This window comes from Oncorhynchus masou, unplaced genomic scaffold (assembly GCF_036934945.1).
Source record: "Oncorhynchus masou masou isolate Uvic2021 unplaced genomic scaffold, UVic_Omas_1.1 unplaced_scaffold_1164, whole genome shotgun sequence".
Taxonomy (NCBI): Eukaryota; Metazoa; Chordata; class Actinopteri; order Salmoniformes; family Salmonidae; genus Oncorhynchus; species Oncorhynchus masou.
The window spans coordinates 117,217-135,107 of NW_027001400.1; the positions used below are offsets into that span (position 1 = coordinate 117,217).

The window sequence follows — 17,891 nt, forward strand, 5'->3', positions numbered from 1 at the left end:
CTGACTGACATGTTGTCTACCTTCCATCCAGCCATCCATTCACCCACTCAGACCTCTAGTGATGTTCTGACTGACATGTTGTCTACCTTCCATCCAGCCATCCATTCACCCACTCAGACCTCTAGTGATGTTCTGACTGACATGTTGTCTACCTTACTTCCAGCCATCCATTCACCCACTCAGACCTCTAGTGATGTTCTGACTGACATGTTGTCTACCTTCCATCCAGCCATCCATTCACCCACTCAGACCTCTAGTGATGTTCTGACTGACATGTTGTCTACCTTCCATCCAGCCATCCATTCACCCACTCAGACCTCTAGTGATGTTCTGACTGACATGTTGTCTACCTTACTTCCAGCCATCCATTCACCCACTCAGACCTCTAGTGATGTTCTGACTGACATGTTGTCTACCTTCCAGCCATCCATTCACCCACTCAGACCTCTAGTGATGTTCTGACTGACATCTACCTTCCATCCATTCACCCACTCAGAAGACCTCTAGTGATGTTCTGACTGACACGCTGTAAACCAAACAACTAAACCTCCTGAGGTTTTAAGGTCAGAATCAAGAAATACACACAATGTTCATCCATTTTATAATTTACATTTTATAATATCCAAATCATATCATGAACATGTAAGGTTTCTTACATGTATGTATCCAACATATCAAAGTGTAGAATCAAAATAAAATACATTTTAAAATTGTAATCTGATTTTAGACATAATCCTGTCTCAGACACTAAAACAGGCCTCTATTCTAGAGAACGATTTAATATAAACAATATGATTTAATGTGGCATAAAACAACAGTCAAACATCAGTCAGAACACAGTGACTCATCAGAATACTGTGACTCATCAGAACACAGTGACTCATCAGAACACTGCCTGTCTATTCTATGATGTGATTTCAGGTCTTCTGTCTGGGAAAATGTATTTATTATGATATTCATTATGCAATGGGAACATAGGTACACACATCGCCAGAGTGTTTTCTCTTCTTATGTTTGCGCAGACTACCTAAATGGAAAAAGTCATTTCCACACAGGGAGCAATGGTAAGGTATCTCTCCTGTGTGTGTTCGCTCATGTGATTTTAGGTCATGTGATTGTGAAAATCTCTTTCTACAATGGGCACAGGGGTAAGGCTTTTCTCCTGTGTGTGTCCTCTCATGTGATTTTAGGTCCTGTGATCGTGAAAATCTCTTTCCACAATGGGCACAGGGGTAAGGCTTTTCTCCTGTGTGTATTCTATTATGTTTGTTCAGGCTCCCTGACTGCGTAAAACTCTTTTCACACTGGGAGCAGTGGTATGGTTTCTCCCCCGTGTGTGTCCTCTCGTGTGATTTTAGATCCTGTGATCCTGCAAATCTCTTTGGACAATAGGCACAGGGATAAGGCTTTTCTCCTGTGTGTATTCTATTATGTTTGTTCAGGCTCCCTAACTGGGTAAAACTCTTTTCACACTGGGAGCAGTGGTATGGTTTCTCTCCAGTGTGTATCCTCTCGTGTGATTTTAGTTGCTGTGATCGTAAAAATCTCTTTCCACACTGGGAACATTGGAAAGACTTTTCTCCTGAGTGTTTCCTTTCATGCTCTTTCAGGCTTCCTAACTGGGTAAAACTCTTTCCACACAAGGAGCAGTGGTATGGTCTCTCCCCTGTGTGTGTCCTCTCGTGCTCCTTCAGCTTATCTGACGACCTAAAATTATTTCCACAATGGGAACAGCGGTAAGGCTTTTCTCCTGTGTGTATTCTATTATGTTTGTTCAGGCTCCATAACTGGGTAAAACTCTTTCCACACTGGGAGCAGAGAAAAGGTCTCTCCCTTGTGTGTGTCCTCTGATGTATTTTTAGGTACCGTGACAACTTAAAACTCTTATTACACTGGGAGCAGTCGAGTCGTCTCACTGGTTTGGGAGTCTCTGGGTCTGGTTCCCCTGAAGCACTCTTACTGCTGTCAGAGTGAGAGTCTGGTCTCTCTCCTGCCAAAGACAGAGTATATTTGGTTAAACAGAGAGACCTGAATAAGACCTCCACATGATAAAACTGTCTTCCTATGTGGTTTTAATCTAGATTCATTATAAACCGTACATTTGGATCTTTGATGCCGATTGGTTAATAGCCGTTAGTCCCAATACTACCCGGGTAATGGCTGTTAACAGTTCCATTTGAATCATTCCTACACATCCACTGTCCCACAGCCCAGCTAGGCAATTCATAAACTAATCTCCACTGTCCCACAGCCCAGCCAGGAAATTCATAAACTAATCTCCACTGTCCCACCGCCCAGCCAGGAAATTCATAAACTAATCTCCACTGTCCAGCCAGGCAATTCATAAACTAATCTCCACTGTCCCACCGCCCAGCCAGGAAATTCATAAACTAATCTCCACTGTCCCACAACCCAGCCAGGAAATTCATAAACTAATCTCCACTGTCCCACCGCCCAGCCAGGAAATTCATAAACTAATCTCCACTGTCCCACCGCCCAGCCAGGAAATTCATAAACTAATCTCCACTGTCCCACAGCCCAGCCAGGCAATTCATAAACTAATCTCCACTGTCCCACAGCCCAGCCAGGCAATTCATAAACTAATCTCCACTGTCCCACAGCCCAGCCAGGCAATTCATAAACTAATCTCCACTGTCCCACAGCCCAGCCAGGCAATTCATAAACTAATCTCCACTGTCCCACAGCCCAGCCAGGCAATTCATAAACTAATCTCCACTGTCCCACAGCCCAGCCAGGCAATTCATAAACTAATCTCCACTGTCCCACAGCCCAGCCAGGCAATTCATAAACTAATCTCCACTGTCCCACAGCCCAGCCAGGCAATTCATAAACTAATCTCCACTGTCCCACAGCCCAGCCAGGCAATTCATAAACTAATCTCCACTGTCCCACCGCCCAATCAGGCAATTCATAAACTAATCTCCACTGTCCCACCGCCCAACCAGGCAATTCATAAACTAATCTCCACTGTCCCACCGCCCAGCCAGGAAATTCTCTCCACTGGGGAAAAAAAGCATCTAGACATTATTACCCCATTTGCTTCTAGTCAAATATGTGGTTTGCAACAGAAGGGACTTGTTCAAACCCTTTGCTATCCGCCTCTCTGCCCTCTGCATTTCCTATGTAAAAGAAAATATGTATAGAACTTATTCTGGTGATTTATTATTCAATAGAAATGTATGGAAAAAGATGTATAGAACGTATTCTGGTGATTTATTATTCAATAGAAATGTATGGAAAATAATGTATTTATTCAAATGTAATCTCCCTTTACCTGCTATAATGACAGCTAGTGACCAATTGTTGGGTTGTTACTAGAAGGGAACATAAGGGGTTAAAATGGGGCTAGAACGGTACATAAGGGGTTAAAATGGGGCTAGAATGGTACATAAGGGGTTAAAATGGGGCTAGAATGGTACATAAGGGGTTTAAATGGGGCTAGAACGGTACATAAGGGGTTAAAATGGGGCTAGAACGGTACATAAGGGGTTTAAATGGGGCTAGAATGGTACATAAAGGGGTTTAAATGGGGCTAGAATGGTACATAAGGGGTTTAAATGGGGCTAGAACGGTACATAAGGGGTTTAAATGGGGCTAGAACGGTACATAAGGGGTTAAGTTAATTATCAGAACATGTAAAAGCCTTATTCTGTGTCCCGGCTGTGCACCAGCCAAGCAAGCGTTGAAAGCCCCGGGGAAACAACTAAATGTTTGCATCTCAGAAGTCGTTATACTATAACGGGGCGGCAGCGTAGCCTAGTGGTTAGAGCGTTGGACTAGCAACCGGAAGGTTGTGAGTTCAAACCCCTGAGCTGACAAAGTACAAATCTGTCGTTCTGCCCCTGAACAGTTAACCCACTGTTCCCAGGCCGTCATTGAAAATAAGAATGTGTTCTTAACTGACTTGCCTGGTTAAATAAAGGTCAAATAAAAAATATATATTGTCTGAACTCAGAATCAAATATGCTTCACAAAAAAATAACATAGTAGCTGTGGCAGAAGAAATATTTTGAAAAGGCGAATATTTCTGCATTTATCAGTGCCATCGGGTAAAACTGACTTCAGATGTGTTCATGTAAACATGATTGTTAGAGCCATTGTTGTATCAGAAAGATATTTTGTCTAGGGATACAAATTTAGATAAGCTTTGATGCCGACTAACCAACCCTCATTAAGCGGTTAACAAACGGTTTAAAAAAAATTCAAACTGTAAAATGATGTGAGCAACAGAAAATACTATCAGAGATCTGTATATTATGACAAGATTCTCAAGTCTTTGCCCTAACAATGGGAGTTGTCCCAATGGCGTGAGGGCAGCCGACACGTTCAGGTCAAAAATAAGCCGATAGAAACGCATTGGGCATATTTTTACGAGAGTGAAACCTCTCGCTTCACTTCTTCCTCTCTGATGCTATTGTGACGGAAAATGTTATTTGTGCTTTTCTAATAACCAATGAATGTGTTCATGTAAGTGACTGATTGAACGAATCCTCACTATCAGCGTCTGCAATTTGGCAATACGCTCAGACCCTTGTTTTGAGAACGAAAGGGATATCTCAGTTTCAAGGTCTCAGCTTGGAGAGAAGAAGTCTCGTGGGGTATTGGTCTGTCACATGCATGAACCAAACGTTAATAATGAATAAACGGTGAATGATGAATAAGCATAAATCATGCAAATATAACTTGTTAGCAGTATATAAGAGATCTAACAGGACTGCCCCAGAGGAGCTCCCTGCAGAGATCTAACAGGACTGCCCCAGAGGAGCTCCCTGCAGAGATCTAACAGGACTGCCCCAGAGGAGCTCCCTGCAGAGATCTAACAGGACTGCCCCAGAGGAGCTCCCTGCAGAGATCTAACAGGACTGCCCCAGAGGAGCTCCCTGCAGAGATCTAACAGGACTGCCCCAGAGGAGCTCCCTGCAGAGATCTAACAGGACTGCCCCGGAGGAGCTCCCTGCAGAGATCTAACAGGACTGCCCCAGAGGAGCTCCCTGCAGAGATCTAACAGGACTGCCCCAGAGGAGCTCCCTGCAGAGATCTAACAGGACTGCCCCAGAGGAGCTCCCTGCAGAGATCTAACAGGACTGCCCCGGAGGAGCTCCCTGCAGAGATCTAACAGGAGGAGCTCCCTGCAGAGATCTAACAGGACTGCCCCGGAGGAGCTCCCTGCAGAGATCTAACAGGACTGCCCCAGAGGAGCTCCCTGCAGAGATCTAACAGGACTGCCCCAGAGGAGCTCCCTGCAGAGATCTAACAGGACTGCCCCAGAGGAGCTCCCTGCAGAGATCTAACAGGACTGCCCCAGAGGAGCTCCCTGCAGAGATCTAACAGGACTGCCCCAGAGGAGCTCCCTGCAGAGATCTAACAGGACTGCCCCAGAGGAGCTCCCTGCAGAGATCTAACAGGACTGCCCCGGAGGAGCTCCCTGCAGAGATCTAACAGGACTGCCCCGGAGGAGCTCCCTGCAGAGATCTAACAGGACTGCCCCGGAGGAGCTCCCTGCAGAGATCTAACAGGACTGCCCCAGAGGAGCTCCCTGCAGAGATCTAACAGGACTGCCCCGGAGGAGCTCCCTGCAGACCCAGCACTTTATTCATTTCAGTTAGACTTTGATCTCTCCAGCTCGGTGTTAATAAACAATTATTCATTTCAGTTAGACTTTGATCTCTCCAGCTCGGTGTTAATAAACAATTATTCATTTCAGTTAGACTTTGATCTCTCCAGCTCGGTGTTAATAAACAATTATTCATTTCAGTTTGACTTTGATCTCTCCAGCTCGGTGTTAATAAACAATTATTCATTTCAGTTTGACTTTGATCTCTCCAGCTTGGTGTTAATAAACAATTATTCATTTCAGTTTGACTTTGATCTCTCCAGCTCGGTGTTAACAAACAATTATTCATTTCAGTTAGACTTTGATCTCTCCAGCTCGGTGTTAATAAACAATTATTCATTTCAGTTAGACTTTGATCTCTCCAGCTCGGTGTTAATAAACAATTATTCATTTCAGTTAGACTTTGATCTCTCCAGCTTGGTGTTAATAACTAAAGCAAATGTTAAACAAATCAAAATATATTTTATATTTGAGATTCTTTAAAATAGCCACCCTTTGCCTTGACAGCGTTGCACACTCTTGGCATTCTCTCAACCAGCTTCATGAGGTGGTCACCTGGAATGCATGGTTACTACATTATTCCATATATATGTTATTTCATAGTTTTGATGTTTTCATTATTATTCTACAATGTAGAAAATAGTCAAAATAAAGAAAAACCCTTGAATGAGTAGGTGTTCTAAAACTTTGACAGGTAGTGTACATATGAAGATGTCTTAACGATTGAGGGTCATTTGATTCATCCACTGTCTTAACGATTGAGGGTCATTTGATTCATCCACTGTCTTAACAATGGAGAGTCATTTGATTCATCCACTGTCTTAACGATTGAGGGTCATTTGATTCATCCACTGTCTTAACGATTGAGGGTCATTTGATTCATCCACTGTCTTAATGATGGAAGGCCACTTGACTTCCAGTTTTTAAACAAACATTTTTTTAAATGATTGAGGAGAAAAGTACGGTTCAGCTCCAGGGTAATCTCACCGCACCCCCATATGCCATGTCTTGAAATACGAAGATAGACGGATTAAAAGTTGTACATATTGTAAAACCTCTGACAGACAACTTTCTCACTCCGCCCATAATTTTTTTAACTTTATAGCACTCCCAGAAGGCCTGAATCATGGAGTCACTGTTCGTTTTACACTTATGACTCTGCTGTAGAATTTGTACGTTTTGTTTCTTGAATAAAAACATTCTGTACATTGTAGTGTTGTTAGTTATGTTACACTCCCTCCATCTTGTGCCAACATCAGCTATTTGTAAGTCTTGGTTCCAAAAGTTCATGTTTTTTCTCGAAGACATTGTCAGTTGGTTATGCTCTCTACAAGGTTTTTTTTATATCTTCCCTATTATATGAACATCAAATCAAATGTTATTTGTCACACGCGCCGAATACAACAGGTGTAGTGAACCTGACAGTGAAATGATGAACACAACAGGTGTAGTGGACCTGACAGTGAAATGATGAATACAACAGGTGTAGTGGACCTGACAGTGAAATGCTGAATACAACAGGTGTAGTAGACCTCTCAGTGAAATGCTGAATACAACAGGTGTAGTAGACCTCACAGTGAAATGCTGAATACAACAGGTGTAGTAGACCTCACAGTGAAATGCTGAATACAACAGGTGGAGTAGACCTGACAGTGAAATGATGAATACAACAGGTGTAGTGGACCTGACAGTGAAATGCTGAATACAACAGGTGTAGTAGACCTCTCAGTGAAATGCTGAATACAACAGGTGTAGTAGACCTCACAGTGAAATGCTGAATACAACAGGTGTAGTAGACCTCACAGTGAAATGCTGAATACAACAGGTGTAGTAGACCTCACAGTGAAATGCTGAATACAACAGGTGTTAGTAGACCTCACAGTGAAATGCTGAATACAACAGGTGTAGTAGACCTCACAGTGAAATGCTGAATACAACAGGTGTAGTAGACCTCACAGTGAAATGCTGAATACAACAGGTGTAGTAGACCTCACAGTGAAATGATGACTACAACAGGAGCATACTTTACAGTGAAATGCTGAATACAACAGGAGCATACTTTACAGTGAAATGCTGAATACAACAGGAGCATACTTTACAGTGAAATGCTGAATACAACAGGAGCATACTTTACAGTGAAATGATGAATACAACAGGAGCATACTTTACAGTGAAATGATGAATACAACAGGAGCATACAACAGGAGCATACTTTACAGTGAAATGCTGAATACAACAGGAGCATACAACAGGAGCATACTTTACAGTGAAATGCTGAATACAACAGGAGCATACAACAGGAGCATACTTTACAGTGAAATGCTGAATACAACAGGAGCATACAACAGGAGCATACTTTACAGTGAAATGCTGACTACAACAGGAGCATACTTTACAGTGAAATGCTGAATTCCTGTGACATTGGGTGGTGTAGGTGTCCTGGAGGGCAGGTAGTTTGCCCCCGGTGATGCGTTGTGCAGACCTCACTACCCTCTGGAGAGCCTTACGGTTGTGGGCCTTACCAGGCGGTGATACAGCCCGCCAGGATGCTCTCGATTGTGCATCTGTAGAAGTTTGTGAGTGCTTTTGGTGACAAGCCGGATTTCTTCAGCCTCCTGAGGTTGAAGAGGCGCCGCTGCGCCTTCTTCACGATGCTGTCTGTGTGAGTGGACCAATTCAGTTTGTCTGTGATGTGTACGCCGAGGAACTTAAAACTTGACTCGGTACCGGCACTCATTGTATATAGTCTCATTACTAACCTGTACCCCAGCACATTGACTCGGTACCGGTACTCATTGTATATAGTCTCATTACTAACCTGTACCCCAGCACATTGACTCGGTACCGGCACTCATTGTATATAGTCTCATTACTAACCTGTACCCCAGCACATTGACTCGGTACCGGTACTCATTGTATATAGTCTCATTACTAACCTGTACCCCAGCACATTGACTCGGTACCGGTACTCATTGTATATAGTCTCATTACTAACCTGTACATTGTATATAGTCTCATTACTAACCTGTACCCCAGCACATTGACTCGGTACCAGCACTCATTGTATATAGTCTCATTACTAACCTGTACCCCAGCACATTGACTCGGTACCGGCACTCATTGTATATAGTCTCATTACTAACCTGTACCCCAGCACATTGACTCGGTACCGGCACTCATTGTATATAGTCTCATTACTAACCTGTACATTGTATATAGTCTCATTACTAACCTGTACCCCAGCACATTGACTCGGTACCAGCACTCATTGTATATAGTCTCATTACTAACCTGTACCCCAGCACATTGACTCGGTACCGGTACTCATTGTATATAGTCTCATTACTAACCTGTACCCCAGCACATTGACTCGGTACTGGTACTCATTGTATATAGTCTCATTACTAACCTGTACCCCAGCACATTGACTTGGTACCGGCACTCATTGTATATAGTCTCATTACTAACCTGTACCCCAGCACATTGACTCGGTACCGGTACTCATTGTATATCGTCTCATTACTAACCTGTACCCCAGCACATTGACTCGGTACTGGTACTCATTGTATATAGTCTCATTACTAACCTGTACCCCAGCACATTGACTCGGTACCGGCACTCATTGTATATCGTCTCATTACTAACCTGTACCCCAGCACATTGACTTGGTACCGGTACTCATTGTATATAGTCTCATTACTAACCTGTACCCCAGCACATTGACTCGGTACTGGTACTCATTGTATATAGTCTCATTACTAACCTGTACCCCAGCACATTGACTCGGTACCGGTACTCATTGTATATCGTCTCATTACTAACCTGTACCCCAGCACATTGACTCGGTACCGGCACTCATTGTATATAGTCTCATTACTAACCTGTACCCCAGCACATTGACTCGGTACTGGTACTCATTGTATATAGTCTCATTACTAACCTGTACCCCAGCACATTGACTCGGTACCGGCACTCATTGTATATCGTCTCATTACTAACCTGTACCCCCGCACATTGACTCGGTACCGGCACTCATTGTATATCGTCTCATTACTAACCTGTACCCCAGCACATTGACTCGGTACTGGTACTCATTGTATATAGTCTCATTACTAACCTGTACCCCAGCACATTGACTCGGTACCGGTACTCATTGTATATAGTCTCATTACTAACCTGTACCCCAGCACATTGACTCGGTACCGGCACTCATTGTATATAGTCTCATTACTAACCTGTACCCCAGCACATTGACTCGGTACCGGTACTCATTGTATATCGTCTCATTACTAACCAGTACCCCAGCACATTGACTCGGTACCGGTACTCATTGTATATAGCCTCATTACTAACCTGTACCCCAGCACATTGACTCGGTACCGGTACTCATTGTATATAGTCTCATTACTAACCTGTACCCCAGCACATTGACTCGGTACCGGTACTCATTGTATATAGTCTCATTACTAACCTGTACCCCAGCACATTGACTCGGTACCGGTACTCATTGTATATAGTCTCATTACTAACCTGTACCCCAGCACATTGACTCAGTACCGGTACTCATTGTATATAGTCTCATTACTAACCTGTACCCCAGCACATTGACTCGGTACCGGTACTCATTGTATATAGTCTCATTACTAACCTGTACCCCAGCACATTGACTCAGTACCGGTACTCATTGTATATAGTCTCATTACTAACCTGTACCCCAGCACATTGACTCAGTACCGGTACTCATTGTATATAGTCTCATTACTAACCTGTACCCCAGCACATTGACTCGGTACCGGTACTCATTGTATATAGTCTCCTTATTGTTATTTTATTGTTGATCTTTTATTTATTTTTTTACTTTAGTTTATTTTGTCAATATTTTTCTTCAAACTGAATTGAAGGTTAATAAGGGCTTGTAAAGTAACCATTTCACTGTAAGGTCTACTACACCTGTTGTATTCAGCATTTCACTGCCAGGTCTACTACACCTGTTGTATTCAGCATTTCACTGTAAGATCTACTACACCTGTTGTAGTCAGCATTTCACTGTGATGTCTACTACACCTGTTGTATTCAGCATTTCACTGTAAGATCTACTACACCTGTTGTATTCAGCATTTCACTGTGAGGTCTACGACACCTGTTGTATTCAGCATTTCACTGTGAGGTCTACTACACCTGTTGTATTCAGCATTTCACTGTAAGGTCTACTACACCTGCTGTATTCATCATGTTGGTTAATAAGGGCTTGTAAAGTAATAATTTCACTGTAAGGTCAACTACACCTGTTGTATTCATCATGTTTGTTAATAAGGGCTTGTAATCATTTCACTGTAAGGTCTACTACACCTGTTGTATTCAGCATTTCACTGTAAGGTCTACTACACCTGTTGTATTCAGCATTTCACTGTAAGGTCTACTACACCTGTTGTATTCAGCATTTCACTGTGAGGTCTACTACACCTGTTGTATTCAGCATTTCACTGTCAGGTCTACTACACCTGTTGTATTCAGCATTTCACTGTAAGGTCTACTACACCTGTTGTATTCAGCATTTCACTGTCAGGTCTACTACACCTGTTGTATTCAACATTTCACTGTAAGGTCTACTACACCTGTTGTATTCATCATGTTTGTTAATAAGGGCTTGTAATCATTTCACTGTAAGGTCTACTACACCTGTTGTATTCAGCATTTCACTGTAAGGTCAACTACACCTGTTGTATTCAGAATTTCACTGTAAGGTCTACTACACCTGCTGTATTCATCATGTTGGTTAATAAGGGCTTGTAATCATTTCACTGTAAGGTCTACTACACCTGCTGTATTCATCATATTGGTTTATAAGTGCTTGTAATCATTTCACTGTAAGGTCTACTACACCTGTTGTATTCAGCATTTCACTGTGAGGTCTACTACACCTGTTGTATTCATCATTTCACTGTGAGGTCTACTACACCTGTTGTATTCAGCATTTCACTGTAAGGTCTACTACACCTGTTGTATTCAGCATTTCACTGTAAGGTCTACTACACCTGCTGTATTCAGCATTTCACTGTAAGGTCTACTACACCTGTTGTATTCATCATTTCACTGTAAGGTCTACTACACCTGTTGTATTCATCATTTCACTGTAAGGTCTACTACACCTGCTGTATTCAGCATTTCACTGTAAGGTCTACCTACACCTGTTGTATTCAGCATTTCACTGCCAGGTCTACTACACCTGTTGTATTCAGCATTTCACTGTCAGGTCTACTACACCTGTTGTATTCAGCATTTCACTGTGAGGTCTACGACACCTGTTGTATTCAGCATTTCACTGTGAGGTCTACTACACCTGTTGTATTCAGCATTTCTCTGTGAGATCTACTACACCTGTTATATTCAGCATTTCACTGTGAGGTCTACTACACCTGTTGTATTCAGCATTTCACTGTGAGGTCTACGACACCTCAGCCCAACATCGGCAGATGAGGTGGATTAGATGAGGTGGATTAGATGAGGTTGATTGAGACTCAGCCCATGTTGTGTCTCCAGATTAAACTGACAGATTCTGATGGGGATTCTTTTTTATTATGTTACTTAGATTGATGCACGTCAAAGTACTATTAAGGAATTTAAATAACCTCTCGGGTAATATTTTTTTTTATACATTTCATCCAGATCAAAATTATCCTTCATTGTCTTGATTCTGTCCTCTTCATCATTTGAAGTAAGACATGAGATGATTTTCGCTCATCTCTTTCTGAGCAAAGCACTACAGAAAGAGATATTCACATGTTTAAGAATGTTGTGAAAAATCTAACAGGAAGCATTTGATCCATTAACGTTCTGTTGGCCGCCCCCGTCTCCTTGTAGCTTTAACGATTCCTACAGTACAGAACTATTAGAGTGTAGAACTTCAGTAAATGCCCCTTTAAAACCACACATCAGTTCAATAACTGCAGAGTTTGTACCCCCGTTTTTAAGATATTACTCACTGTTGTTAATCAGATCTCCTGTCTCCTCTTCCTCCTCCAATGTGACAGTAATCTCCCCCACTTCCTTCATTCCAAAAATGTCTTCCTCTTCTTCTTTCACTGTGACAGTCATCTCCTCTTCCTCCCCTGCATCCTCCTCTTCTTTTACTGTAACATCCTCCTCCTCTTTCACTCTGAACGAGTCTTCCTCTTCTGTCAATTTAACCTCATTCTCTTCTTCTTTCACTGTAACAGCCTCACCCTCTGTTTCTTGTTTTACTGTGACATCCTCTTCTCCCTTCTCCTCTTTCACGACAATGTTCAGCCCCAGAGTTTCTTTCTCCGTCCAGCAGACCCCCTCTTCAGAAGTGGGGGAGTCGTTTCGTGAGCTCATGGTTGGGATGTTAGCTAGATAGCATTAGTGACTAGACAAGCACTACTACTAATTTACTCAGCCAGCTAGCTAACAACAACGTAAATATTATATTAAATTGGGTAAATAACCAGTAGATACGACAAGTGTGTTTAAAACACCGTGCCTAATATTCACCGAAAGCGTTTATAGAGCTTGAATGTTTTCGCTTATGATGGCTAAAGCTACGGAGGTGGATAACTCGCCGTTCTTGAAGAAGAGTCCCGTCCATTAGATTATACGTCACACTGGCAGCATTGCCTGAAAAAAGGCACATCGCCATCTGCTGGGTGGGAGGGTAACAGTCAAGGGAAATGTTTATTTTATTTTAAGCCAAAAAGTAGGTTTTCATTTATTTCATTATATTATTATTATTATTTCATTATATATATATATATAAGCAGTCCAAACTGCTCCTACACGGTGTAACAGTACTGAGTAGGTCCAAACTGCTCAATCATGGTCTAACAATACATCACGTAGGTGTGTATAATGAACAGACTAGGTCTATACTGCTCCTACATGGTGTAACAATACATCATGTAGATGTATATAATGAACAGACTAGGTCTATACTGCTCCTACATGGTGTAACAATACATCATGTAGATCTATATAATGAACAGACTAGGTCTATACTGCTCCTACATGGTGTAACAATACATCATGTATATAATGAACAGACTAGGTCTATACTGCTCCTACATGGTGTAACAATACATCATGTAGATGTATATAATGAACAGACTAGGTCTATACTGCTCCTACATGGTGTAACAATACATCATGTAGACGTATATAATGAACAGACTAGGTCTATACTGCTCCTACATGGTGTAACAATACATCATGTAGATGTAGAGTTGAAGTCGGAAATTTACATACACCTTAGCCAATTACATTTATACTCAGTTTTTCAAAATTCCTGACATTTAATCCTAGTAAAAATCCCCTGTCTTGGGTCAGTTAGGATCACCACTTTATTTTAAGAATGTGAAATGTCAGAATAATAGTAGAGAAAATTATTTATTTCAGCTTTTATTTCTTTAATCACATTCCCAGTGGGTCAGAAGTTTACATGACACTTAATTAGAATTCGGTTGCATAGCCTTTAAATTGTTTAACTTGGGTCAAACATTTTGGGTAGCCTTTTCACAAGCTTCCCACAATAAGTTGGGTGAATTTTGACCCATTCCTCCTGACAGAGCTGGTGTAAGTAAGTCAGGTTTGTAAGGCCTCTTTGCTCGCACACGCTTTTTCAGTTCTGCCAACAAATTTTCTATGGGATTGAGGTCGAGGCTTTGTGATGGCCTCTCCAGTACCTTGACTTTGTTGTCCTTAAGCCATTTTGCCACAACTTTGGAAGTATGCTTGGGGTCATTGTCCATTTGGAAGACCCATTTGCAATCAAGCTTTAACTTCCTGACTGATGTCTTGAGGTGTTCCTTTAATATATCCACAAAATGTTCCTCCCTCATGAAGCCATCTATTTTGTGAAGTGCACCAGTCCCTCCTGCAGCAAAGCACCCCCACAACGTGATACTGCCAACCCCGTGCTTCATGGTTGGGATAGTGTTCTTCGGCTTGCAAGCCGAAGAACAGAGTAAAATGTCAATTTGGGACTCGATATAGGACTCGTTTTACTGTGGAAATAGATACTTTTGTACCGGTTTCCTCCAGCATCTTCACAAGGTCCTTTGCTGTTGTTCTGGGATTGATTTCCACTTTTCGCACCAAAGTACATTCATCTCGAGGAGACAGAACACATCTCTTTCCTGAGCGGTATAACGGCTGCGTGGTCCCATGGTGTTTATACTTGCGTACTATTGTTTGTACAGATGAACGTGGTACCTTCAGGCGTTTGGAAATTGCTCCCAAGGATGAACCAGACTTGTGGACATCTACAATTTTTTTCTGAGGTCTTGGCTGATTTCTTTTGAGAGTCACTGAGTTCGAAGGTAGGCCTTGAAATACATCCACAGGTACACCTCCAATTGACACAAATTATGTCAGTTAGCCTATCAGAAGCTATGACATTTTCTGGAATTTTCCAAGCTGTTTAAATGCACAGTCAACTTTGTGTATGTAAATTTCTGATCCATTGGAATTGTGATAAAGTGAAATAATCTGTCATAATATAATGTTATCTGATGGTTATCTGTGAATTATAAGTGAAATAATCTGTCGGGAAACAATTGTTGTAAAAACTACTTGTGTCACAAAGTAGATGTCCTCACCGACCTCCCAAAACTATAGATTGTTAACTTGACATTTGTGGAGTGGTTGAAAACCGAGTTTTAATGACTCCAACCTAAGTGTATGGAATAGCCTCCACATTGACTCTACTCTTACCCCCTGTATATAGCCTCCACATTGACTCTGTACTGGTACCCCCTGTATATAGCCTCCACATTGACTCTGTACTCTTACCTCCTGTATAAAGCCTCCACATTGACTCTGTACTGGTACCTCCTGTATATGGCCTCCACATTGACTCTGTACTGGTACCTCTTGTATATAGCCTCCACATTGACTCTGGACTGGTACCTAAAACAATAAATTTGTGGAGTGGTTGAAAAACGAGTTTCAATGACTCCAACCTAAGTGTATGTAAACTTCCGACTTCAGCTGTAGATTCGACCCATTTCAAATAAGCAAATATGCTTTCCAAACATGCCAGAAGGCAATCTAAAACAATGTAGTTAGAAGCTCTGGTTCGACGCTATCAACTAGTGTCTGTGATGAACTGGTAGTTTCTTCAAATCACAAGCAGTTTCATTTACACACTTTGCCATCCACTGGGAATATATTACATATTGTTGTATTAGGTTTTCACCCAAATAAATTCAATTCAATTCAAAGCTGAGTGACGCCGAGGCATAAATGTTAAGTCCAGTGTACATTTATGAATGTATTTGCAACATACAGTATGTCATACCATATTACCTAGTATGGTGGTGGCAGCATCATGCTGTGGGGGTGTTAATTATGTCATATCATATTACCTTGGTCTACCTTTATAAATGTTTGGTCCAGTGTACATTTATGAATGAAGCATGGTAGTGGCAGCATCATGCTCTGGGGGTGTTAATTATGTCATATCTTATTACCTAGGTCTACCTTTATAAACGTTTGGTCCAGTGGACATTTATGAATGAAGCATGGTGGTGGCAGCATCATGCTGTGGGGGTGTTAATTATGTCATATCATTTTACCTACCTTTATAAACGTTAAGTCCAGTGTACCTGTAACATGTCGTATAATATTACCTAGGTCAAAGGACACATTGGGAGGAAGCCCTGAAACCATCCCTATGGGGAAGCATGGTGGTGGCATCATCATGCTGTGGGGTGTTAATCAGCAGCAGGTACTGGGAGACTAGTCAGGATCGAGGCAAAGATGAACGGAGAAAAGTACAGATGGATCCTTGATGAAAACCTGCTCCAGAGAGCTCAGGACCTCAGACTGCGCCACTGATAGAGGAATTCTAAATTCCTGTATGTTTTATTGCCTAAACCAATTCGCACTCATTTCTAATTCATTAATGAGTTGTAAGTTCATTAATTATGCATGAATTATGCATGAAGTAGATCGAGACCAGTCTTAAAAGCCAAAGGTAACAGCGTTTATTACAAGAGAGTACTATCCGGTTCCGGGTTGAAGCGAGCGGTCGCATCTACACTTCGGTCCGCAGGTAGTATAACTTTTCATTACATTTCATTATAGTACAACGGTTTGATTTGTCTAATCTTAGCAATTTCTTCTTAGCTAGCTACATTTGTATCAAAGATAATTGCTTAATTATCGTATTTCGTCGTCCTAACGTATCTGCCCAGCAGCTAGCTAAGCAGCTAGCTAACATCCACTGTCCACCAGCACTGTAGAAACTATTACACTCAACTGAACGACTCGATTAGCGTAGTGTCAGCTAGCTACATAGTTGTCTTCGCTGTCTTCGTATCCAAGATAATTGTGTAGTTTAGAGTGTGTAGACTTAGAGTGATTATCTTAATTTACCGAGGTTAGCTAGCCAGCTATTTGTCGTCCTTAACGTAGGAGATGCTGCTAGCTAGCTAGCCAACAGCTAGCCAACCTCTACCGAATTGAACTTCAACTACCCGGTCAACATACCGCGTCGCTCCACAGGTAGTATCACATTTTCATTTCACTTCATTACGGTACAACGGTTTGATTTGTTTGATCGTAGCTAGCCAGCTACATAGCCGTCTTTGTATCTAAGACAATTGTGTAGTCTAGAGCGATTTTCTAGGTTAGCTGGCCAGCTATTGTCGTTCTTTTAACGTAGCTAGCCAGCTAGCCCCCGAATAGCAGCACTGTAGAAACTATTACAGTACAACGGTTTGATTTGTTTGATCGTAGCTAGCTAGCTACATAGCCGTCTTTGTATCTAAGACAATTGTGTAGCCTAGAGCGATTTTCTAGGTTAGCTAGCCAGCTATTGTCGTTCTTTTAAGGTAACGTAACGCAATCAACCTGCTAGCTAGCCAGCTAGCCCCCGAATAGCAGCACTGTAGAAACTATTACACTCGACGGAACGACTTGATTAGTGTAGTGTCAACATCGCAGCCACTACCAGCTAGCCTACTCCAGCAGTACTGTATCATTTCAATCATTTTAGTCAATAAGATTCTTGCTACGTAAGCCTAACTTTCTGAACATTCGAGACGTGTAGTCCACTTGTCATTCCAATCTCCTTTGCATTAGCGTAGCCTCTTCTGTAGCCTGTCAACTATGTGTCTATCTATCCCTGTTCTCTCCTCTCTGCACAGACCATACAAACGCTCCACACCGCGTGGCCGCGGCCACCCTAATCTGGTGGTCCCAGCGCGCACGACCCACGTGGAGTTCCAGGTCTCCGGTA

At 42.1% G+C, this 17,891-nt stretch overlaps 1 protein-coding gene across 1 annotated transcript; it reads right to left on the reverse strand.

The window, feature by feature from the left end:
* Positions 1-604: 604 nt before the first annotated feature.
* Positions 605-13,199, reverse strand: LOC135529422 (zinc finger protein 501-like). The gene is made up of 2 exons (XM_064958174.1): positions 12,619-13,199; positions 605-1,990 (listed from the first exon to the last, which is right to left on the reverse strand). Exons 1-2 carry the CDS (start codon positions 12,989-12,991, stop codon positions 960-962), a joined length of 1,404 nt encoding a protein of 467 aa, XP_064814246.1. The 5' UTR covers positions 12,992-13,199; the 3' UTR covers positions 605-959.
* Between the last annotated feature and the right edge of the window lie 4,692 nt (positions 13,200-17,891).